Below are 24,914 nucleotides of genomic sequence, written 5' to 3' on the forward strand. Positions count from 1 at the left end.
GGTGGGGGAATTTAGAAAGTCTTGGAAACAAGATTTTTGTTTCATAAAAGAGCAAACCGAGTTTTAAAAAGCAACAACTCCACAGAATTTCCTCACTGGCCAAAGGCAAGATTCAAGCCCAGTAGCTCCTGACCCTAACATGATTTCCAGGGTAGAAGCTTCTGAGTTATCTGTGCGGGACTCCCTAAAGCTCCTCTCCTGGACACTTTTCAGGCGCTGCTAGACTTGAATCTTGTCTTCTATTGCAGATCGACATGGCTGCCCAGCTGGAATGGTCTTCACTGGTTTTCAATGAACGGCAGTGGTCATCAGCTACAAGTGGCCATGAAACACTAGCCCCATATCAGGGGCTTGATGCCCAAACCAAACCCTTCTCCCCCGCCTTTAAGAAAAGTGCTGACAAGGCTTCACTGTCCTGTCTTAGGATCACAGCCATTTATTCAGAAAAGGGAAAGGGGCACAGCCAAGTGTGCAAGTTGAGGAAGGCTTATTTGTTGAGGATTGTGGCTACCAAACTTACCGGCTTCCCAAACTCCAATTCCGAAAAGAATTTATACCAAGGCTCATTCTTTAAATCTACCTCTTCTGAGCTTATATCCAGAGTCTAAAGGAAGTGGCGGGACAGGAATGGAAGAAAGAGAAGGACAACATTATGCAAAGAATACATAGGAAAGGACTGTTAAAGATGCTGCATTCTGCATCCCCCCCCCCCCCCCGCCCAAGGCCTCATCAGCATTCGGAGAGCAGCCTGAGTGAGAACGGCTGTTTGGAAAACTCGGTTTCAATGCCGCAGATGGAGACACAGAATTTTAGAGGGCCGAGAAGGCTTTTCCAAAGTTCTATTTCCTTGATCTTTCCAGTGGACTGACATCAAGGCTATTCTGGGGCAGTGAGAGGTCCTTTCAACTCTTTATGTGCTGGGGGACCACCTCTTTCCAACAGCAATAAAGAGCTAGATTTGAGTCCAACAGCACTGCGGCTGCCCAACAGAGATTCCGGATGTGAGCGTCCAAGAGTCGACGCTCCCATCATTAGATACAAGGAAGATTCCCAACTAGGGTTCTCCACCGCGTCATCCAAATCGGCCGCTCCGGGCCGCCGCAGCCAGCGCCCCACTGCGGGGGGGGGGAGGGTGCACAGTTGCGCACCTCCCCCTCCCCCCCAGCGGTGAGGCACTGGCTGCGGCAGCCCGGAGCGGCCGATTTGGATGACGTGGCGCACAATCCTACTCCCAACTGCTTAGACCAGGGGTAGTCAAACTGCGGCCCTCCAGATGTCCATGAACTACAAATTCCAGGAGCCCCTGCCAGCGAATGCCCCTGGCTTAGACCTTGAAAATCTTGATGTTCTCTTAAAGCGCTCCTGGACTTGAATTTACCTGTTCCCCTGAAGACCAACATGGTGACCCCCTGAAACGGACAGCTACAAGGTGTCTCCCTCCTGTGCACACTCCCAGTTTACTGTAAAACCTCTCCCACTTTCCGAAGCCACTGATTCAGGCCTCAGAAAGCTTTTTGCATGAATAATTCAGGATCTAGAAGACAAATAGTAGCATAAATACCAGGGGGATTTTTGAGGAAGGAGGATACAGTGAGCATTCTGCACAGAGCAAATGTGCACAGAGAGAGCCCTCATCTCAGTGGAGAACCTAAAGGCACCCTTTTAATCTCTGCTGCTGGGCTTGCATAGGGCTGCCATCTCCTGGTTGGGAAGCCCCTGGAGATTGGGGGTGTAATTTGAGAAGCAGAGAGAACTCAGTTTAGAGTCTAACCCCGGAAGCTGCCACTTTCTCCAGGGGAACTGATCTCTGCAGCCATAGTTCTGGCCCAGCCTCACTCTGGGTGTCTTCCCGTTCTGCTCCTCGTGATGCAGCAGATGGTCAGCGGCAGCACTAGTGGCGGCAGGAGAAGCAGCAGGCAGCAAGAATGCATTGAATCGGTGCAAGACCCTCTTCTTCTCTAATGGCAACAGCCCCACTGGACATAGTTATGGAAATGAAATCCCTTCTGGGCTTTGTGAAATGCAGAATGTGTAGCCAAACAATGGCAGACGTGTGTTCTTTGAACAGAAATGACCATAGTCTAGTCATTTCGCTCGAGCCTTCAAGACGGACAGCTCTCCAGTTTCAGAATGCCGTTCTCCAAGAAGCTGCAGGCTAAAGGTTCTGCTTAGATCTTCCCTGCCCTCCTCCCAGCCCCACACGTCCCCCACAGAAGACAGCATCTTTAACAGCACATGGATATGTGAGAAACCCTGCTCCATCAAACAGCAAACAGAAGGAAGGGTAGAATTCTCAACTGAAAAGGACACAGTCGGAGAGGGCCAGCTGCCGCATGCTACGGACACACTGAGCTTTGCTAGATCACCAAATTCAAGGCACAAGTCAATGCGAAGTGTTCAGACACAAGTAACAAAACACAAAAAGAGATTCCAAAGGGGGTAGTTTGTTAGTCTGCTGAAGCAAACAGAAAAAGGAAGTCTTGCAGATATACTGAGGCACACATTTTTGTGGGATCTTTATGAACACGGGATCTTGCTTGTTCAAGTATTCCTGGGCCTACGAAACAGCAAACTGTGTAGACTCACACGGTGTAATCTTGCACCCGTCTATGCATGTACTAGCAGACGCACATATCAAATACTCACAGAGGGCTTCTCTCATTTTCTCTAACACTTCTGTGCAAAGTTCAGCTTACTAGCAATCAAGGAACATAAACAGTGACTTGTCTTGTATACATGGTTGGCATTTCTTTTTTCTTCTCTCTCTATGCTAACTCAGAGCATTCTGTAAAAATTGCTGATGAAGAAACAAGACAGGACACAAACAGAACCGCCACCCAGAAGCACTGAATGACAGTGAAAATACAGAATCACTGTGCAAGGAATAAATGGTGTTTAATGTACTTAAACGGGTCAAGCCTTTATTTTTAGTGAACTTTTATGACAGCTTTACACTAAGCACTCCTGGACTAGCTGTTTGACTGAAGATTGACGTAGCTATCCGCTGAAGCAACATTCACTAGACTTTCAAAATACGTTTTCAGGTTTCCCACAACCCTCTTGCAGCACTCACTGAATTATGCTATGAAATCCACCTTGAGTGTCAGCAAGAAGGATGAGCTAGAAATCACCAAATGAATACAAATAAAATAACTCTGTATTCACCCTAAGAATCACCAGAGCCATTTGAGGTCAGCAGAAGAAGTCCTCTAACATTTGACTCAGGACACATAAAGCTTCTGTTTGGTAAAACCAAGACTGAATTGATAGGGATGTCTATTCACAAACACACAGACAAGCACACACACACTCTTACATACCATCTGGACATACAGGATTTTTATCCCAGAATGAAATATCAGGAATAGGGCTGTCAACCTCCCCCCCAACCCAGATCACCTGCCTCCAGACCCCACACAGCTGGCCGGTGGAGGGACTTAGCAGGAATAAGAGAGAAGCCCAAGCCATGTCACCTGTGATGTCTAGCATCATCACAGAAACATGTGATGTCATCACAGAAACATCATGGGCACACCCTGGTATTTGGGCAAAAACTCTGATAGGAATAATTTTCACCATAGAGTTTTTGCCCAAACACCAGAGTGTCACCATGATGGCACAATGTGATGATGTCACTTCTGGTACATACTGGAAGTGAAGTTGTCACGTCACCAGTGATGTAGCCTGAGCTTTCCTTCCGCTCTTGGTAAGTCCCCCTTCATCCCCCGCCAGTCGCCAGGAGGGGCAGGCAAAACTAATCAGGAAGGACAATTTCAACATGTCTGAATGGATTAAAAGATTCACCACCTCAAGGGAGAAAAATGCTCTAGAGATAATTATCCCCTCTGGTAGCAAATATAGGCAGGGATAGAATCCTAATTCAAGAAGAAGGCAAGCCAGTCCCCACACAGGCCAGGAAGCTACTGAGATCAATCTACCATAACCCAACCAAGGCCATGATCTGCAGAGATGCAGAGCGCACAGCTTATTATTCTACCAAACCGACGTTGCAACAATAATCTTTTATAACTTCACATACAAAACTGCGAAAATAGGCCTATTTGTGGAATTTAAAAGAACAAGAGCCCTAAGCTTTCTGCAAGCAGCACTACAAATGTGCCCAATTTTTGAGAGAAGGGGAGCAGCAAACTGCCTTGTGCTGCCTTTGGAGATACATCTTAATTTTTGCCATATGAATAAAAAAAGATGATTTGAAGTGAAGAAAGTGTACTATTTGGATATAACACATCTCCTAATGCCAAGACTCGTAAAACAAAGATCTCCCTTGCAGGATTTCAAAAGCTTGTCTATCTTTCCTTCAAGTCTGTTCCAGCTCCCCTTTTTTCTGTGGTCAACAAAGGCTTGACACCTTCCTAACCCCAAAAGATCTGTAATCAAAAGTGGTTCTCTGTAATGCCACAAAATGAAGAAGTAGCTGCTTTTCCTTTCTGCATGGTGATGATCCATGACATTCTCCAGCAAGAAAAACCTGGTCTAGCAAAACCCCCAACACTCCCTGACGCTGAATCAGACTGTCGGTCCGTCAAGCTCAGTACTGCCTGCTCCAGGGGTCCCCTGCAGCCAACCAGTGGGGCTCTTGCTCAGCACAGCTTCTGATTGGCCACTGGAGGCCAATAGGATGGCCTGTGCAGATGAAGAAAATGTTACTTCAGCAGCAGCTGCCAACCAGTGTTGATATTACTCTACATTCCCAGTGTATTTTTTAAATTACCCCTCTTCTCCTCTGCACTTGGACTTCCTCTGAGCGTGTGTAAGGATCCACTTCCCACAGCTGTCTATGTGTGGTTGCACCCACCACACTCTGTCAAAACTCCAAAGGGGCCCACCGGCTTAAAAGGCCCCTGGTCCACTCTGGCAGGATCTCCCCATCGTGGAGGTCTCTCACATCGCTTACAACATGTTCCTTTCCATTGGAGATGCCAGGGATTGAACTTGGGATCTTCTGGAGGCCAAGCAGCTGTTCTAACACTGCACCACAACACTGTACAGATGACCAATTTATGGATCTTCTTCATTACAGCCTGAGGGGCCACTTCAAGAACAACGTCGGGATGTGGGACCGTGGTGGTAAACAAGGTGAATGCAGTATCAGCAGAGGCAGCCCATCAACATCACAAGATGTCCTAGTCCCACTGTATATATGGCACTGGTCAGACCCCACCTGTGCAGTTCTGGAGGCTTCATTTCAAAAAAGAGGTGGACAAGAGAGGGTGCAGAGGAGAGTGACGAGGCCTGGGGACCAAGCTCTCTGAGGAAGGGCTGAGGGACCTGGGCATGTCCAGCCTGGAGAAGAGGAGGCTGAGAGGGGACACAATGGCTCTCTTTAAGGATCTGAAAAGTGGTCACTTGGAGGAGGGCGGAGAAAGGTTCCTGTGGGCAACAGAGGGCAAGACCTGGAGTAGTGGGCTTAAACTATGTGTAGAACAGTGCCGGTTAGATATCAGGGAAAAAAACTGTCCCAGTCTGAGTAGTTCAGCAGTGGAATTGGTTGCGTATGGAGTGGTGATCACCCCCTCACTGGCCCTATTCAAGCAGCGGCTGGACAGGTCCTTCTCCTGGATGCTTGAGGCTGATCCTGCACTGAGCAGGGGGTTGGACTAGATGGCCTGGATGGCCCCTTCCCACTCTAGGATTCTAGGAGTCTAGTTCAGCAGGGGAAGGGGCTGCCTCAGGAGGTGGGGAGCTCCCACTCACTGGCCCTCTTCAAGCAGCGGCTGGACAGATCCTTCTCCTGGATCATTGAGGCTGATCCTGCACTGAGCGGGGGGTGGGACTAGATGGCCTGGATGGCCCCTTCCCACTCTAGGATTCTAGGAGTCTAGTTCAGCAGGGGAAGGGGCTGCCTGAGGACGTGGGGAGCTCCCCCTCACTGGCCCTCTTCAAGCAGCGGCTGGACAGATCCTTCTCCTAGATGTTTGAGGCTGATCCTGCACTGAGCAGGGGGTTGGACTAGATGGCCTGGAGGGCCCCTTCCCACTCTAGGATTCTAGGAGTCTAGTTCAGCAGTGGAAGGGGCTGCCTAAGGAGGTGGGGAGCTCCCCCTCACTGGCCATCTCCAAGCAGTGGCTGGACAGATCCTTCTCCTGGATGCTTGAGGCTGATCCTGCACTGAGCAGGGGCTCAGATGGCTGCATGGCCCCTTTCAACTCTATGATTCTATGATCCCCTGGATTTCTCTGCTGTTAATAGCTTCTTCCAAGACATTTTCCTCCCCGTTGGACTATTTCTACTAATAAGAAGTCCAGAGCGAAGAGCCGCTTAAGAGGAGCCATTTCTTGGGGAAGTGAAGGCAGAAGGGAAGTCCAACATCCCACACATCAAGCTGCCTTCTCCTGAAACGGACCATGGGTCCACCAAGATCAATACTGTCTACTTGGACTTGCAGGAACTCTCCAAGGCCTCAGGGAAAGATCCTTCACATCACCTTCCACCTGGAGATGACAGGGATTGAACCTGGGACTTCCTGCATGCCACTCAGCAACTGTCCCTCTCCACCCCCCCCCCCTTTTCTCATTTTAAATTTACACACATGCTCACACATTCTTTGGTTATGCAGCCATCTTTCTAAAGAATAGGATGGGTAGTTTATAAACAAAGTTTACAACCCAAGGAGCCTTCTTAAGGCACGGCTTCCTGTGGGTTGCTCAGAATGGCTCAGGCACCCAGCTTCGGTGTGCCCAGAGGTGCCAGGGACTGAGCTAGGGACAGGACAGAGACCTTCTGAATGTAACACAGGGACTCTGCTATGTGGAAGGTGATGCCGCCCTGTCTTATGTGGCTCCACCCAGAAAGGACAACCCTTTCTCAAGTCCCTCCGTGGCACCAGACAATCACCACAGGGCAGCGGAGTTCACAGAAAGACCAAAGTTGAAGCTTCCTGCTCTTCTTGGACTTAGAAAACTGAAGGGTTCTGAAGCCAGACAGTCGGCCATTTTGCAGCTGCCTCTAGCCTGGCGTTCGGAAATTATTCCGGCCCACCCCCCACCCTCCTCCTCCAAACAGAGATTTACACGTTAGGCAAGAGACCCACACTCAACACACAGAGCGTCCACAAGGGGAAAGACGTTTTAGCTGTTTGACAGCTGTTTTCACCAGACCGGGGATATTAAGATGTTAAAACATAACTGAAACAGAAATTCCAGAGTACACTAATGTGAAATCACACCCCATTAAAGCAAGCCAGCAGCATAGGAGAAGGGGGGGGGCACAAGCCACATGAGATAAAATCCATATTACCAGTTTCTCGTTGTTCAGAACCGAGGACCTTCCTGGCTGGTATTCGTAGATACTTCTGGGTTCGGCCCGGTATTTCCGTGTGTCCACCTTTTTGTCCGGAGGCTCCCAGTCATTCCTGTCAAAGATAACCCAGTTCATTGCTATCATGGAAACTAACTCTTTCCTGCTGCAGGAGAAGGTGGTCTAGTCTAAATTCCAAAGGCACCTTAGACCCCAACAGATAAAAGCTCGCGTCATCAGATACAAGTTTCTGAAAGTTAGAACTTTGACTGTCTAAAGCTGATATCCCCAAATCTCATTGGAATCTCAGAGCTTCTGGACTTGAATCAAGCTGTTCTACTACAGACCAACCCTTTAAAGCCCTAAACCATTTAGACCAGGGGTAGTCAAACTGCGTCCCTCCAAATGTCCATGGACTACAATTCCCATGAGCCTCTGCCAGCGAATTCATGGGAATTGTAGTCCACGGACATCTGGAGGGCTGCAGTTTGACTACCCCTGGTCTAGAACTTTTGTATCTCCAAGACCTCCTTTCTCACAATGTCCCCCAAAGGAGGTTAAGGTCCAGTGACCACAACCTGCTCAAGATCCCCAGGACCCAGGAGATCCAACTGGCCAAACAACATCAGAGCCCTGTGAGGCCTTAGATAGTTCCACAGAGTTGTCCTGCCAGGCCTATAATAACATTAATCCTTCTCTCAGTCTCTCTGTCTGTACCTGCCAAACTATACCCCCCCACAAGGAGGGCTGTGTTATGATGAACCCCCTCCCCCTTTCCCCATATATGATAAACAAATTATCATGGGCAATATTAGTATTCTAATTTTATGATGCTTTAAGTCTTAATTTAAATTTAATTGGGCTGATCCTGCGTTGAGCAGGGGGTTGGACTAGATGGCCTGTGTGGCCCCTTCCAACTCTATGATTCTATGATTCTAGGATTAACCTAATTTTCTATTTCTGTATTTTTAGAATTTATATGTAACTTCTGTTGCTCACTCTCAAAGGGCCTCCCCCTGTCCATGACCTGGAAACTGCAATTTGCAAAATGCAGCAGCCCATGTTCTGACCAGGGCTCCTTAGAGGCCTCATATCCATCCTGTCTTCCGGGAACTGCACGAGTTGTCAATTGTATTCCACGTCAAGTTTAACAGGCTGGTTTTAACCTTCAAGGCCAAGAGTGGCCCAGACCTTGTGTACCAACAGAACTTGTGTACCTACTTCTCTGATGCATCCCCCAAAGAGCTTTGCACTCAGTCAACACCAACAGACTTATGGTTCCTGGTCCCAGAGATAAGATCAAGGCCCTGAGCTCCACAGAGCCTGCAAGACAGAGCTCTTCCACCAAGCCTACAGCCAAGGCCAGTAAAAACATCACAATCTAATTGGCCTCCCTCCTGTGTGTTGGAGCCCACCTCACCTGGGGTTTGGTCTTTGCATCCAATGGCAGAATATTTGGGAATTGATTTTAAAATTGTTAAACTGCGATTTCAATTGTACTGTTGGACATATATTGTGATCTGTTCAGGCAGAGAGGGCGGTTTGTAAATCCAAATTAAAAAATAAATAATTTTACCTAGGTTGCGATCTGCCCTGAGTCTGCAGAAATAGGATGGAATACAATAAATATATATAAATTAAACAAGGTGATCTGTCCAATATTGGCTGCCATAGCTCTGAGGCACTGCCCAGGATGCTGGTTATTTAAAACCTAAGCAATTCATGACACCCGAGAGGGCTGTTGCGAGGAAGAAAAAGGCAATCTTGCATTTATATTTAGTCTTATAGTTACATTTAGTCCGCCGCTTCTGGACATCTTGGGAATTGTTGTAGTTTGGGGAATTTTATTGCGGCATTTTACTGGGGTTTTTATATATGTTGTAACCCACCACGAGCCATTGGGAATGGTGGGCTAGAAATCGAAATATCATCATCATCATCATCATCATCATCATCATCTGTGATGGAGCTGGCACACTAAGCAGGCTTACTTGGATATAACTTCCATTTAAATCAATGGGACGTTCCCCAGTAATTGTGCCTAGACCTTCTGCATTTGTAGATGCCTGAGAATAATGGGTGAAAATAATGGAGACAAACAAGCCACTCCAGCTATAATCCACTGGCTCTGCCGTTGGTCCCAGACAGGCAATACGAGTAAATCATAGAATCCCAGAGTAGGAAGGGGCCATGAAGGCCATCTAGTCCCACCCCCTGCTCAATGCGGGATCAGCCTCCAGCATCCAGGAGAAGGATCTGCCCAGCCTCTGCTTGAAGACCACCAGTGAGGGGGAGCTCCCCACCTCCTCAGGCAGCCCCTTCCCCTGCTGAACTAGACTCACAGAATCCCAGAGTGGGAAGGGGCCATGCAGGCCATCTAGTCCCACCCCCTGCTCAATGCAGGATCAGCCTCAAGCATCCAGGAGAAGGATCTGTCCAGCCGCTGCTTGAAGACAGCCAGTGAGGGGGAGCTCCCCACCTCCTGAGGCAGCCCCTTCCACTGCTGAACTGGACTCCTAGAATCCTAGAGTGGGAAGGGGCTATGCAGGCCATCTAGTCCCACCCCTGGCTCAGTGCAGGATCAGCCTCCAGCATCCAGGAGAAGGATCAGTCCAGCCGTTGCTTGAAGGCAGCCAGTGAGGGGGAGCTCCCCACCTCCTTAGGCAGTCCATTCCACTGCTGAACTAGACTCATAGAGTATGCAGGCCATCTAGTCCCACCCTCTGCTCAGTGCAGGATCAGCCTCCAGCATCCAGGAGAAGGATCAGTCCAGCCGCTGCTTGAAGGCAGCCAGTGAGGGGGAGCTCCCCACCTCCTTAGGCAGCCCATTCCACGGCTGAACTAGACCCACAGAATCCTAGAGTGGGAAGGGGCCCTGCAGCCCATCTAGTCCCACTCCTACTCAAGGCAGGATCAGCCTCCAGCATCCAGGAGAAGGATCAGTCCAGCCGCTGCTTGAAGATGGCCAGTGATGGGGAGCTCCCCACCTCCTGAGGCAGCCCATTCCACTACTGAGCTACTCGGACTGAAATTTTATTTCCTAACATCTAGCTGGTACCATTTTATATTTAGTTCAAACCATTACTACGGATCCTATCCTCTGCTGCCAACAAGAACTGCCCCCTGCCCTCCTCTTAAGTGACAACTTTGCAGATACTTAAAGAGAGCATTCCTGTCCCCATCTCTTTTCCAGGCTGAACATTCTCAAGTCCCCCAGCCTTTCCTCTTAGGGCCCCAGATCCTCCTGGCTGCCCTCCTCTGCCCCTCTCTATTTTGTCCACGTCTCTGGAGGCCTCCAGAACTGCACCCAGGACTCCAGGTGGGGTCCGAGCAATGTGGTCTACAGCCAGATCATGACATCCTGTGATTTCAATGTGAGGCCTCTCTTGATACCAGTGAGTGGGTTAATTTTTTCGAACAAAAGAAATAAGAACAATGATGGTGAAACTAGCAATGCCTGGAAGCACTAGAGACTTCTTCAAAAAGTGCATTACCTCTCAGGGCTGGATTTCAGAGAGGAGGACCGTGCTGGCAAGGGCAGGGTGGCTGATCTCTTGACCACCTTCTCGGCCTCAATGGTGGAGTTCTCACTTTTGGAACGCGGCACAGAAGATGGGACTCTTGCTGCAAAAGAGCAAGCGTTTGCACAGTCACAGTAGTAGTAGTAGTAGTAGTAGTAGTAGTAGTATTCTTTATTACGGTCATAGACCAGCAAAATCAAAACAATTTCACAATTACATAAATAATATGGCTAAAACACAGTTTTACTCCTAAAATAGCATTATGTTAAACACTTAAACTATGAGTCTGCTAAAATATAAATTAGAATTAAATGGAAATAAAGGAAATTGTTCTAAATGCTCTCAGGGTCTGTTAAGTTTTAGTCGACTTCCACCGCCTTTTCATGGCTGCAGCACAAAACCTGGCGACACTATATGTGATGGAACAATTTGTGTCTGTGAGCAGCAGGGAGATATAAAATTGTCCTGAGCACCCTGGGACTCTATGTAGCCATGGTGTGATAAATATGGAACGTATGTCATCATAAAACTGACAATACAAAAGGATATGTTCACAGTCACAGTAAGTTTGGAGGCAGAACAACAAGAGCCAGTGTTATAAAAGTGTTGAGGTTTATGCACTCCGGAAACACTGTCATTCTTGACACTTAGCAGCCCCTCTGAACTTTTGCACAGTTACATAATCTTTAGCAATTTAAGATTGCTTTTTGAGTGTTCAAACACTGATTACTTACTGTCTTCATGAAGGAAGTAATGTGGAAAATAGGAATCAGAATCTTCATCTGAAAAAACAAAATAACTTGCAGTCACTTTGGGTGTTTTGATACGCAAAGAAAACGGCTGAGGACTTTTCCTTCTGTCTTGACATAATTACTAGGGTCAGTTCTGATGCCACCTTTAGCAACCACGTCTCTTAGTAACAGAAGACAAGAGCAGGAGACGGGAGATAAGTAGGGTGCTGGAGGGCCCGACTAGTGCCTTGAAGACCTCGGTTGGCCCCTCTCCTTCTGTCACGGAAGCTGGCTGGGTGATCTTCGCCCAGCCATACACTCACAACCGAAATCTACCTTACGGGGCTGCTGTGAGGAAGAAATGGAGGAGAGGAGAACGATGCCGGCTGCTTTGGGTCCCCACTGGGGAGAAAGGCAGGGTAGGCCAAACCATTTTCAAGCTGGCACATGCCCTCTCCCTGCTCCTCAGTCCTGCGTCCCCCTTCCTCCCTTCTGGTTTCAAGGCAAGCCACGGGTTTCTACCAAATCCAAACCGGTTAACGGTAGCTTGGAGGACACGCTCACAGCAAAACTGGAAGCCACAATCAAGAGATGGCTTCAGACGCATTCGGGATCAGATGCCAGGTACAAATAATTAAGCGGCAATTTTGGATTGACGGGGGCTGTGTAGTTGCCCTCAAAGAGGCTGGGGGGAGGCAAGGAGCAAGGTCCATGCAGGGCGGAGAGGGGGCCACGCTTCACCCTTTCCTCGCCCACCACAGGGTCAGCCTTCAAAGGGAGTTAGCCAGGAAGTACAGAAGCAGGGCACCATGGCAACACTCTAGACTAGGGCCTCAGGCGGCTGGACTGAGCCAATGTGCTCAGCCCTAGTCTAGACTGCTTGTTGACAGACCAATCCTCTGTCCACTGGAAAGTCATCTTATGAAGTGTATCCACTGCCACACTGTGTGGTGGTGAATTCCGTAAGTCAGCTCTGAGCTCCGTCACCTAATACTTCCTCACGTCACGGATATGCCTCCTGGCTTCCCATATTCAAATGCACTTCCTCACTTCCTCACGCCCACCCACGGTCTCCACGGCTGTCTCCCGAGCAGCTGCTCCCCCTGTGGGGTTTCCAGCAGGCTTGCCGGGATCAAGCCTAGAGGGACGGCCAAATGGGGGTCCACAGAGACACACGGATGCCTTTGCGCCACTGTGCACAACCAAACCCCTGCCTGCCCCACATGCCATGCGTCTCTGTGGGTGCCAGCTGGATGCGGGCAAACACTAAGGAGTTAAGGCTGCTACTGAAGGCTGCTTGGCCTAGTGGATGCAGAGAAACAGAGAGCCATCTAGTTCAGGGGTACTCAAACTGCGGCCCTCCAGAGGTCCATGGACTACAATTCCCAGGAGCCCCTGCCAGCGAACGCTGGCAGGGGCTCCTGGGAATTGTAGTCCATGGACCTGTGGAGGGCCGCAGTTTGACTACCCCTGAACTAGTCGCTTCAAATGCTGGGATCCTGACTTCCAGTCATCTCATGACCACAGTCCTCCTCCGCCTTGCACAGCGGCCTGAGACACAGAAAAGGCGTCAGGGGAGCCTTACTTGGCACTGCAGGAAAAGCCTTCTCCCCATAGGCCAGCAGCTTCAGGCCTCTAGCAGAACCTCACAGATCCAGCCTGACTGGACTCTGGAGATGCCACGTCTGAAGAACAGGACCAGGGCCTCTCTGGGTCAAGCCCCTCCCCAGGAGAATGGAGGCTTTTGCAAAGGGATCCACCCACATGCGCCCTGCCCACAGAGCAAGGCGGGCGCAGGGGGGGGGGGAGGCACAACCTGTTCCTGGATGCCTTCCAGTCCACTGAGGGAGAACGGGGATGTTCTCAGGCCAGCTCTGTCCCACTGAATGCAGGCTGAAGCTTGGTGGGTTGGGCTCTCCATGCGCACGCAACCACCGCCGATGGTGCGCAGCTTGGCACCTTGGATCACACACACAAAGCCAAGCAGTTCCAGGTCCCCAAGCATTAGTCAGGGGGAGGCGTCTAAGGAAGCCGAAAGAGCAGGTCAAGAAAGCCGAGGAAGGAGCCGCCTAGCACTCAAGGCCACAGTTAACAGGCAGCAAAAGTCAGGAGGAGAAAAGCAAAGGGCTCCTGGCAGCTAAGAAGGCCGCAGCAGGACGAGGAAGGAGAAAAAAGCAGCACTTGTGCAAACAGGAAAGCTGATCGACCTGGACTAATTACCTTCAGACTTAGGGCTAGGAGTAGACACAGGAAACTGGTAGGTAGGAGCGTAAGGATTTTCTTCTGCAGCAGAGAAAAGTAGTGGGGTTGAACAGTGGCCACGCTAAAGTGGTGGAAACACCCCCCCTTCCCAGACGCCCCAGCACAGTTAAGTGTTATGGCCTGCTTGGGTCAGAACAATAATACATCCTCTCAAGAGAGATTAATGGTTTAGTGAGGAAGGATGCGCACGCCATCTCTCGCTTCACACCTCATACTGGGGTGGGGGGTGGGCTGAATGCCCCTTAGTAGAAAGCCATGCCCAAAAGAACAGCACACGCTTAGTTGAACACAGAAGAGAAACGCAAAGTAACAGAGACACTGGCTCAGCTTGTGGTACCTTCAGGGGCTGGGTGGGTATCAGGAAGTTCAGGGAATTTGTAGGTAGGGCAATAAGGGTTTTCTTCTGGAGGGTCTGTGCAGAAAAAGCACGTCGGAAGGGAAAGAACAGAGAGCAAAGGTTTAAGGGACAGGCGGACAGGCCAGCAGGAAGCCCCTCCTACCCACACACTGGGAGCTCCGTGTGAGCAAGGTGAACCCCAGAACATGCATGTTGTGCTTTGTGGGGGGCGAATGTGGCAGCCTCAATGCAGGCACTTCTCTATTCCCCCCTCTAGGGACTCCATTGTGTTGTCATCCACATACGGGAGGAATGCAAAGTAGTGTGAGATGAAGATGGCTTTGGAAAGAGTGAAACCAGTGGCATGAAAAGGGGAGAGCAGGGGTCCCAACCTCCCTTCTTTTTAAGGCTCAGCTGGAACAGGAATGCTCAAGACATTCCATTTCAGGGTCTACAGACACCATCTCATTCATCCAGTTACAAGGCTGGGGAGGGGGAGGATCAAGAAACAACTCCCCTCACTGAACCAAGACCACATGGGAAAGGCTCTGTTGGGAGCACAGGGCAGCAAGAAGGAGCAGACGGGGTTTTGCAGGGGCTTTGCAGAGTCAGCCAATCACCAGAGAAAGCAGGATGTTGAAATGGATCCTGAACGAGGCCAACAGAGACCCAGTCTAGGTGAACCCAGGCCACCACCTGATGTTCTGCCAAGTATTCAACATCTGCTGAGGGTTTCCAGACTTCCAACATGATCTGAAGCAAAGTTATAGCCATCTAAGCCCACTGGCACACACACGCGCACACACACACAGGCAAGTTAATAGTACCTTTGGTCAGCCGGTGGATCTGTTTGAACATAGTCTTATACCAGTCCTTTGAGCGGTCTGTATTCTAATTCAAAAAGAGATGAAAACAGAAGAAAGTCAACCTGCCGTTCTGGAAGACATTGTAAACTTACCTTAAGAACACCTATGACATTACAGATGGAAAAGAGCTCAATTCTCCTCTTGATAGCCCTATAGAATTCCTCCCCATCAATGGAGGTCCAAGTCAGGAATGTCTCCTGCCAGGTATTACACCAACTTTGCCGAGCATGACAACTTGAACCCTACCTCTCCACACCCAACCTAGCTACCACGATCCATGCAGCAGTGGCTTCCAGGGTCGATTTCTCTAATTTGATCAACTCAGGCCTGCCTGTGAAGCTGCTTCAAAAATTCCAACTGGTCCAAAATGCGGCTGCTCCTTACTGGGACCCCATGGAAAGCACATCTTACACCGGTGGCCTCCCAGTTGCACTGGCTCTAGATTGGAGATCGAACCAGGTTCAAGGTTTTGATCCTTATGTCCAAAGCTCTCAATGTTCTATATCCACCAGACCACCTCACCCCCTATGCTGCCCAAAGAGCACAAAGATCAGATGATCAAATTTGCTCAGCGCCCCCAGAAATATTAGTATTAAATTTATTCTGAATGTTAATGTAAACCAAGTTTTAGATTGGAATTTTTAAAATGTCGCAATCACTCAAGACAAGGTAAAAAGGAAGAGGGCTGAACTACTCAATTCCTGCTTCTCCTCAGTCTTTCTCTTGTGAGGGGAATCGTGCTCAACGAGGCAAAATAATTTCACGTGATGAGGGATGGAAGCTGTGGCCTAGCATCACTGTAGGGGAAAGTCCACGGACATCTAGTGTCTTCAAATGAAACCAAATACAAAATGATCTTGACAGGCTAGAAACCTGGGCTAAAATGAATATAATGAATTTCAATAGTGATAAATGTAAAGTTCTTCTTTTAGGTTGGAAAAATCAAATGCATCAGTATAGGATGGGGGAGACTTTTCTTGGCAGTAGTGGGTGTGAAAAGGATCTGGGGGTCTTAGTAGACCAGACACTGAACCTGAGTCATCAGCGTGACTTGGAAGCTAAAAAGGCAAATGGGATTTGGGACTGCATTAAAAGAAGTATCGTGTCCAGATCACGTGAGATGATTATACTCCGCTCTGGTAATACCTCACTTGGAGTACTGTGCTCAGTTTTGGGCACCACAACTGAAGAAAAATGAAGAGAAACTGGAGCATGTCCAGAGGAGGGCAACAAAGATGGTGAGGGGTTTGGAGACCAAGACGTAGGAGGAAAGGTTGGGGGAGCTTGGTCTGTTTAGCCTGGAGAGGAGATGACTGAGTGGTGATATGATCACCATCTTCAAATACTTGAAGGGCTGTCATAGAGAAGATGGAGCAGAGTTGTTCTCTCTTGCCCCAGAAGGTTGGACAAGAACCAATGGGTTGAAATTAATTCAAAATAATTTTCAGCTAAACATCTAGAAGAAGTTCCTGACAGAGCGGTTTCTCAGTGGAACAGGCTTCCTCAGGAGGTGGTGGGTTCTCCATCTTTGGAAGTTTTTATGCAGAGGCTAGATAGTTATTCTGACAGAAATTCGAATGTTATGAGCTTAGGCAGAGTGTGAGTGGGCGGGTGGGAAGGGATGTTTGTCTTTTGTGGCCCTTCCTTGCATACCCAGGGAATTACTGATCACCACTGTGGGATGGGAGGTGAATTCTCTCCAGGCCAGGCTGGATTCTGGAGATTTTTGGTGTGTGTAGGGGGAATCATTTAGGCATGAAATTGGGATCACTGGAGGCGGGGGGGGGGGACAGGCAGTTGTGAGTTCCTGCATTGTGCAGGGGGTTGGACTAGATGACCCTGGAGGTCCCTTTCAACTCTATGATTCTGTGATTCTAGGGAGTGGGTCATATGTGAATGACCTCCCTGAGATTCTGGAGAGCCCCAGCCAGTCTGAGCAGGCAGTTCTGAATGGTCTGCAGCAGTGCCCCCCCCCCCATTGAAGAGAGCCATATTCATGGTTAGCTTCAAACAGAAGGGCTCTCTGGCTACTCAATGCCCTCCACCCCAACCCTTCTCTCCCCACAGCATGAGGCTCAGACAAAGTATCCAGAGGAGAGTATTGTCTGGTGGCTACTATGGGTGTGGCTTCACTCTCTTCTCTGTGTCCAGTTTGTCCTTCCTCCCGGCAGCCACCCAAGCGAGACTACGGAAACCACAGCGAAGACAGGCCTTCTCCTTCCATCCATGGTTACGAGGTCCACATTCTAGAGAGACTCACACCTGACCTGTCCTCCCGCTCCTTTTGTAGTGGCTGCTTCAAGGTATGTACTTGCCCACTAACCACACCCTGCACTGGCCTTGCCCACTTTCATGAACCTGACTACATAGCCTCTGTAACTCCATTCTACCTTTTTACCAGGGGCTGACCTCAGCTACCTCGAAGAATGGCCGGCCGGCTGCTCCCAAGAGAATATTTCTGCCTGTTTTCACTAGTTCCTTTCCGAGTTCTTACCTAAGAAAGTGGACTTGTTTTTCTCGGCTACTAGGGGTCAGATGGAAGATGCGGCTTGGCTCCTCTCCATGTCTGGGGATTCAGTATGCATTACAAACCAGCACGAGGAACAGAGTGACAATTACTTGAGGTCTCTTTTCATGCCAGTTCCAATGGAGAAATTCGAACATGTGGAGGCATTTAATGCTGGAACATTTTACATGACCTAGCTATTGCAGTGTTCAACACAGCATGAAGGAGGGACTTTTCTGCATTCTCCTTTCCTCGATTTTAAGTGCCTTGCTTCTCCTCCTGTTCCACTTGTCTTTTGCTCCCTCTGGTAGTAGATTCAATGGCACACCAGTTTATGCCTGGCATAAAATCCTGAAGTCTACATCTGCAGGGAGATAAAGCTGGACACAAACTGGTGTGATACTGACTGGAACTGACAACTAGAGAGAGCAAAACACACGGGGAACAGAAGCCTACCCCTCACCTTCGCCGAGAAACAGGAGCTTACAAGCAAGGAAAATGAGAGCACGGGAAAACCCTTAGCTGTTGCAAAGACCCGAAACTGATTACTAATTTTTAAATGTCGGAGCCGACCGGAAATGTGCTTACCCGTAGCGGAATGCCCACGTCATCCACGGAGGAATCCAACATGTGCTGTGAACTCTTCAGCTCTGACATGGCGAGTTTATGACTCTGAGAATGATTCTGGCTGGGTTTCTCTTGGACAGGAGTGTGAGTCACTTTATCCGCCACTGGACTCTCTGACACAGGCTCTGGGAACAGGGAAATAGGTGTTTGTCAACACGACCTTTCCTGCCATCAAGAAGCACCCAATGCCAACGCTGATGAGTCTGACTTTTTCCAAGGGTCACCACATTTACAATGTTACTAAATCTGCCAGGAATTTTACAGGAGGAGGAGGAGGAGGAGGAAGAGAACAGCCCATTTGTGTAGCAGCATTTACGCCCGACACAAGAAACCTGAGATATGACCGCAGGTCTAGGAATCCGCAAACCAGGCTTGTGTTTACGAAGCCATAAGCCAGGCAATGCCCTGGTCCCCCAAGGACCACAGGGGTCCAGCAAGGAACACACACGTGTGAGAGCTCCCCTGGGGTGGGGCTATGAAGCACCCGCCCCCATCCCAAGCACCCCTGTGACCATTTCTCATGCCTCGTCAAAGTTTGCCAAGTAGAGAGAACTCTGCCATCACAGCATGCAGCTAGAGAGAGAGAGAGACAGCGGGATACTAATTGAAACCATGCACACCACTGCAACACCCAAAGCTAACCAGAAGGGTACGGAGCTGAATGGAGAACTGAGAGCAGTTCATGCAGGGAGTGGCCCAAGGAGACACCCAGAGCAGACCCACTCCAGAGCTACTTGCTGATTCAGGCCGAAGGAGGGCTGGCTCCATGATCCACCCTGTGGCTGAGAAGTGGCTGTCTTGAAAAGGTTGGCTGTTTGCAATTGCACACCTCCCGCCACATCGTTCCCCTCCATGGGACACTTGGTCTCCTGACTGACTTATCCAGGAAACAGGCAAGGTGTGACAGAAACCACCTGAGGGCTTTTTTCAAAACTGGAAGCTAAAAAAAGCTTGAAAACAGAGCTGGAGAAATGGTATTCTGCAGCTGAGTTTTGAGCTTTGCAGACTCAGAAGACCATTCTCTCTGTTAAAAGCAAGATGCAATACCTCTGCTGAAGGGAAATCAGCCATCCTACTGTTTATTGCTAATAAAGGAGGGAGACCCAAAGTTTGTGTCTGTGTGGAGAGGGGCCATGACTCCATGAAAGAGCCTCTGTTTGGCATGCAGGTGGTCCCAACGTCTCAACTTAAAGGGTCCAGGACCTCAGTTGGAGACCCCAGAGAGCTGCTGCAGTCTGAGCAGACACAACTGGTCGATGGGCTGGGGGGGGGGGCTGAGTCAGTCTAAGGCAGCTTCTTGCGGAAGAAAGGAAATCACTCCCCGAGAGAACTTTTGTGCTGGAATGTCTAATATGCCCAGGTGCCCGTGTGTGGCATGTGATGTCAGCCCCGTGATACATGTGCAATGGCCCACACATCCATGGGGCAGAAATGGAGCCCTGGGCTCTGCTCCTGGACAGCCACTTTGCCCTCCCAAAAGACCAATCCCTGGCAGGAAGCTGTGCCAGCCCTGAAGGCGGGGCTCCTTCCAGGCAAGCTCCTGTGAGCTGCAGCCCACTTAGCCAGAGGCCATAGCAAGGGAGGGAAGGGGCAAGACAGGGGCAAGCCAGAAGAGCCAGAGGCCCCTGCATCCTCTTTGGCAGCTCTTTGCTGCTTCGGTGCTCATTGCTCAAGTTTGTTATGGAAGGCTGAAGAACCCTGAAATGTCCCCTCAGTCTTCCTACTTGAAATGCCTGCTTTGCAGCTGTTACGGCAGTAGGCAGCAGTCACCTGGACTCCACAAAGACTCTCTCTTGCTTGAAGACATTAATTTGCTAGGTTCATTTAGCAATGCACTGTTTATGTCCAAATTCTTCTATGTTTACCACATCTTCTTTCTAAGATTGTTGTCAAATTGTTGAGGAAAGAGATATCAGTGTAGTCAAGAAGAACAAGTGTACCTCCCAGTGGGGGAGCCAGAAAGCTGGGGAAGGCGGCTGGGAAGGGGCGGCCGGCTGACAATTGGAGGAAACCAACAAGCAGGTGAGGCTGCTCTTGTCACTCCATCTCCTGTTGGATTTCTGTCTCTCCCACTGTCCTCAAAAAGCACAGAAGGCCTGCTGATGATAAAAACAATACCAGCCCTGTCCATAAGAGACCCGGAAGGTCTAGCAGTCATAAAATGCAGAGGCTTCCTTGCTGCAGGGACAGGCGACCCGTGTTTTGCGTAGAGACGCGTGACATTTTCCTCTTCCACGAGGAGAATACCGTCTGTGAGAAAGAATGGACAAAGGCCTTGGCTCCAGGGACTCCCAACAACAACAACAACTGTTTTGCCAGGGCCATAGGGCAGCCAAAGACTCTGACAGCCTCTGCCCCAAAGAAAACGCCCTCTCAAGGAATCGGCCGGGCAGAGGCTGTGTGTGTGAGCTAGAGGCCTCTTGTGCAGGACTGGCAGTGCTGGCAGCAGGGCCTTGGCACCAGCAGGCCTTACCAACAGTACGCTGCCCTTTTGCTCTTTGTAAGAGGCAGAAAAGACACGCTGCTCCAGCGTCCTTGTCAAAATCCTGTATTCGCTTGCTTTTGTCTTGGCCAATTTAACTCCATTTTGTATCTTAGCCTGAAGTAGGCTAGGTTAGTCTGAGGGGTAAGAGTTCAGAAGGTCTGTGTGTGTGTGTGGGGGGGGGGGGGAGGTACAAGTATGGTGTCTTCTGCCTCTGCCATTTCATTGGCTGGAAATCTGCCAGGTGTTTGGATACAAGTCATCTCCCTGGCCAGGTGATGGAGTGAACATCAGGGTTTTCCCTCTTGTCAACCATTAGAAATAGAGGGTAAACTTTGTACAGACTGAGATATCTGTAGGGTGCCTGGGCAGCTGGCCTGAGGGAGGGAGGGAGGGAGGGTCCCTGGAGGCTGGCCTGGACAGGGAAGACCCCCCCTGCACCGGGCACTTAAAGGAAAAGATAAGCTGGTCCACGTTGATTGGATAAATATTCATCTAACTTTGCATAGAGTGGTTAATTAGATGATGACCTAATTTGGGAGTGTTATTCGGACTGTCCCCAGTGTGTCTCTGGGTGGACGCTGGATTTTAGACATGACACAGGGCCACCCCTTTTAATGCTGCAGCTATTAAAATGGTATTTTGCAAGAATTCTCTGGCATTGTGGATCATTTGGATCTCTCCCCTCAATGAGCTAAAATGAACCTGAACTTTTTAGTGATGGATGTATCACTTGGAGCCCAGGTCGAGTGGCAGAGTCTGCTGCTAACTTTTGTTTCACTGTGGGAAGGGATCGGGGTTATGAACTGGAGCGTTTTGTGCCCAAAGTTGGGATGAGGGGAGCAGAAGGGGATGTGTAGGTATAGAGAAGCTTGTCTACGGTGCTTTAGTCTTAGCAAAGAACTTGGAGATGTCCTGTTTCACCTTTTCCTAAATAAAGAGATTTTCTTCAACAAAGTCCACTTATCAGGAATATTGACTGGAACCTCACAGTCATTGTATGGCCCACAGTCTTTCCAGCCCTTCAGCGGTAGCTCTTCCAAAGTGGGTTTGCTAAAGGCATTCTGCTAGAGCACAAGACTGTGCCTTCTGGGAGCAAAAACACAGCAGCCGCGACTATCAGAGCAGGATGGGAGAAAGGGGCCAACATTCTGGGCATCATACCTGCCAGGCTACTGAGCCTTTTTTGTTGCTCTGCAGTAGAGAGAAAAACAACAGACAAAACAAGTGTGTGAGACAAGCGTGGCCGTGATAAACACCCTGGAGTCTTGTAGTGACCATATCAGGCTTGGAAACACATGCAACACCCAGTGACTAATGCTTAGGTGTCCTTCACCCCCCCCCCATTTAATCCTGCTTCGATTGTCTTGCCACCAAAGGCCGCCCACCCCCAACAGCTGCACCAGCTTGAAGAGCAATGAGCAACAACAGTGAGTGAGTAGCATAGCTAACTCTTGAAAACTCTCAAAAGCTTTTTAAAAAGCCCCAAACATTTTCCAAACACAGTTTAGGAGGCATAAACACCAAAGCATGTAGTTTTCCCAAGCAGCTGGTATACAATTGGCAGGTTTTTCACAGGTGTTATCTGTTACAGGCCATATAATATCGTTCATGATGGGTTCAGCAATCCCTTAGGACAGGAGTAGTCATCCTGTGGTCCTACAGATGTTCATGGACTACAACTCCCATGAGCCCCTGCCAGAAAATGCTGGCGGGGCTCATGGGAATTGTAGTCCATGGACATCTGGAAGACCACAGGTTGACTACCCCTGCCTTAGGACAGAAAGGGGCTTGGGTAGAGAGACTGTGGCTTGCTAAAACATTTTGGAGTTAATGGGAAACGAATGTGAAAACAGAACTGAGCTTTTCCCCTGTATATCATTATAGCACCAAGACTGTTATGTGCTAAAAAATGGAAACGGTCACTACCCACAACTGAAAAATGGTAGAAAAAGATGGCTGAAATGACCAAACATTGCTTGGCTTAAAGAAAAGACAGTTGCAGAATATGTAGCCTTTTGCAGTCTTTCTGCATGATACAAACACAAATGACGCGATGGCCAATGGCTTTGAGGAACAAGAAGGAAAAATATGAAAATACAGGAAAAAGAGTGGTTTCAAATTTCTGTATTTGAGTTGTAATTGTCATAGGGGAGGGTGGTATTTCTCTCTTCTACTCTTCTTTTTCTCTTACCTTCCTCTTATTTGGTAATCTGTGTTTTTCTTTTTTTGTCCTTAATTATGTTGTATTTTAAAATTCTGAATAGAAGTTTTATAATAAAAATAAAATAATATGCTAAGACACAATTCAAACTGGGATCTCCTGATATGCACCTCAGTTATTCTGTTGGCTGGTCTCTGTTCTTACTGAAACTGAGGCAGGATATGAGGAGGATTCTCCAGAACCAGCAAGCCGGGCCTCGTCCTTCGGGAAGAATGGCCTGGGGGGGGGAGGAGCCCCTGCTTCAGTCGAACCCCTCAAAAAAAGGGGGAGGAGAGGGCATCCCCGGCACCACCACGGCCTCAGACTGGGACCCCTTCCCCCTCCCAGACAGCGCAGCCGTTTCCTCGTTGGTTCAGGGCCACACCTGGTCCACCACAGAACGAGTCCTTCTCACCTTTCCCTATCTGAAGCAAAACCAATTCAGCCACCTTGTTGTGAATCCCAGGTGCAGAGAGAATACAGGAGGCTGTTAGGGGAACCAGCACAGGCGGGTTCCAAACACAGGTAGCCCCAGGTTTCCATCCCAGGGACACGCTCTGGATCCCTCACTGCAATTCGCTCTAAACCTGCACAGACTACCGAACAAGCTTCAGCCCCTGCCCTTCTCGAAGGTACCTATCCTGCACAATTTCATTCCCGTTAAGGCAAATATGAACTGAGCTGTTTGTCAAGTACGATCACTCCTGAGAGTTCACAGGGAGAGTTGGCTGAAGCGATGAACACTAATGTTCAGGGACACTCACTCTCTTGAAAAAATGAGTTTAGGTTGTAACGGGGGACACATTCCCTCAAGACAAAGGGGTTCTGACCTCTCCCTGGGCCACTGGCCAAAGAAACGGCCTAAATTGCCTGTACTTGTGAACAGAACGATCACATTTCACAGAAAAACGACTCTCTGCCTCTTTCAGGCAGCCTGACCTGCATGTGTGTGTGCATGCTAGGAAAGCATCCTGCCCCTCACACGTAGCCAGACGTGGATTCTCTCTCCAATTGGGACTGCCGCTGTGACCCCCCACCCCTCCCTGTCCACATCCGTAGTGTGTCCTTTGGTCTCACAAAGGCTGTAGAACGGCAGGAGCCACACTTGCTTTCCCCACACAAATTATGGAACCTGTCCTGGCCAGCCCACCCGCCACTTGCTTGTTCTCAGCCCTTCTGCTCACTGGGCACAGGGCCTAGTCTGCCAGCCGTGACAGGAACTTCAGAACCAAGGAAGAAACTTGCCAGATTGCAATACACATTGCAGTGAATATGCACACCTTCCCAGAATACCCTATGGCAGGGGTAGTCAAACTGCGGCCCTCCAGATGTCCCTGGACTACAATTCCCATGAGCCCCTGCCAGCGAACGCTGGCAGGGGCTCATGAGAATTGTAGTCCATGGACATCTGGAGGGCCGCAGTTTGCCCACCGCTGCCCTATGGCGTCTTCCTTTGAACATGCCCTGAGTGATTCTAATGCAACAGAAGGGGCTGGCTTTTCTGCATTCTCATTCCCCTCACTTCTAAGTCCCTGTTTCTTTGAGGGATGAGGGTGTTCTGTCCCACACACGTTTTGCTTCCTCTAGTAACTGATACACTGAATTGTTTGAAATAAAAACCTGCAGGGAAATATGCCCAACATACATCAGTATAATATCAAACTGGCCACTAGAGGGGTCAAAACATGTGCAAACAGATACACAAACACACCCCCCCCCCCCCCCGAAACAGGAATGTACAAACGAGGAAACTAAGCATGTGGAGGAGCCAAGGAACACAGAGTGTATAAAATGCTCTTACAAACAGTACGTCCTGTACAGGGCTAATTTTGGGACTGACGGAAGGGGTTTGACAGCCATTATGCCGGTCTAAAGTGGCAGGAACCCGGTCTGTCATTGGCTCCTTTTTGGAAACTCTCTGAAATGGTTTGAACATAAATTTGGCATTTTATTTTAACACCTTGTATTTTCCCACAATTTAACCCTGCAGCCATTTTAGATGTTTTCCCTTTCATGTTTAAATGCCACAAAACGCGACAAAATGGGAGTAGAAGAAGAATGCAAGACACTTTGGGTCTTTATTGGGGAGAATGACAGTGTATGATGTCAAGAGGGACAGGAA

At 49.2% G+C, this 24,914-nt stretch overlaps 1 protein-coding gene across 50 annotated transcripts in view; it reads right to left on the reverse strand.

The window, feature by feature from the left end:
- Positions 1–24,914, reverse strand: part of SORBS1 (sorbin and SH3 domain containing 1) — a 268,843-nt gene that overhangs the window by 33,062 nt on the left and 210,867 nt on the right. For 36 of the 50 annotated variants that reach the window (XM_077351044.1, XM_077351036.1, XM_077351045.1 and 33 more), the window contains 9 exons: positions 21,754–21,783; positions 18,069–18,232; positions 14,936–14,999; positions 14,109–14,183; positions 13,730–13,792; positions 11,513–11,560; positions 10,752–10,881; positions 7,258–7,372; positions 521–604 (listed from right to left, as the gene is read on the reverse strand). In XM_077351044.1, coding sequence (XP_077207159.1) covers positions 521–604; positions 7,258–7,372; positions 10,752–10,881; positions 11,513–11,560; positions 13,730–13,792; positions 14,109–14,183; positions 14,936–14,999; positions 18,069–18,232; positions 21,754–21,783 — 773 coding nt within the window. The remainder of the gene's footprint in view (positions 1–520; positions 605–7,257; positions 7,373–10,751; positions 10,882–11,512; positions 11,561–13,729; positions 13,793–14,108; positions 14,184–14,935; positions 15,000–18,068; positions 18,233–21,753; positions 21,784–24,914) is intronic. The other 14 variants (XM_077351032.1, XM_077351057.1, XM_077351064.1 and 11 more) reach the window with 4 other exon arrangements.

This window comes from Paroedura picta, chromosome 8 (assembly GCF_049243985.1).
Source record: "Paroedura picta isolate Pp20150507F chromosome 8, Ppicta_v3.0, whole genome shotgun sequence".
Lineage (NCBI taxonomy): Eukaryota > Metazoa > Chordata > Lepidosauria > Squamata > Gekkonidae > Paroedura > Paroedura picta.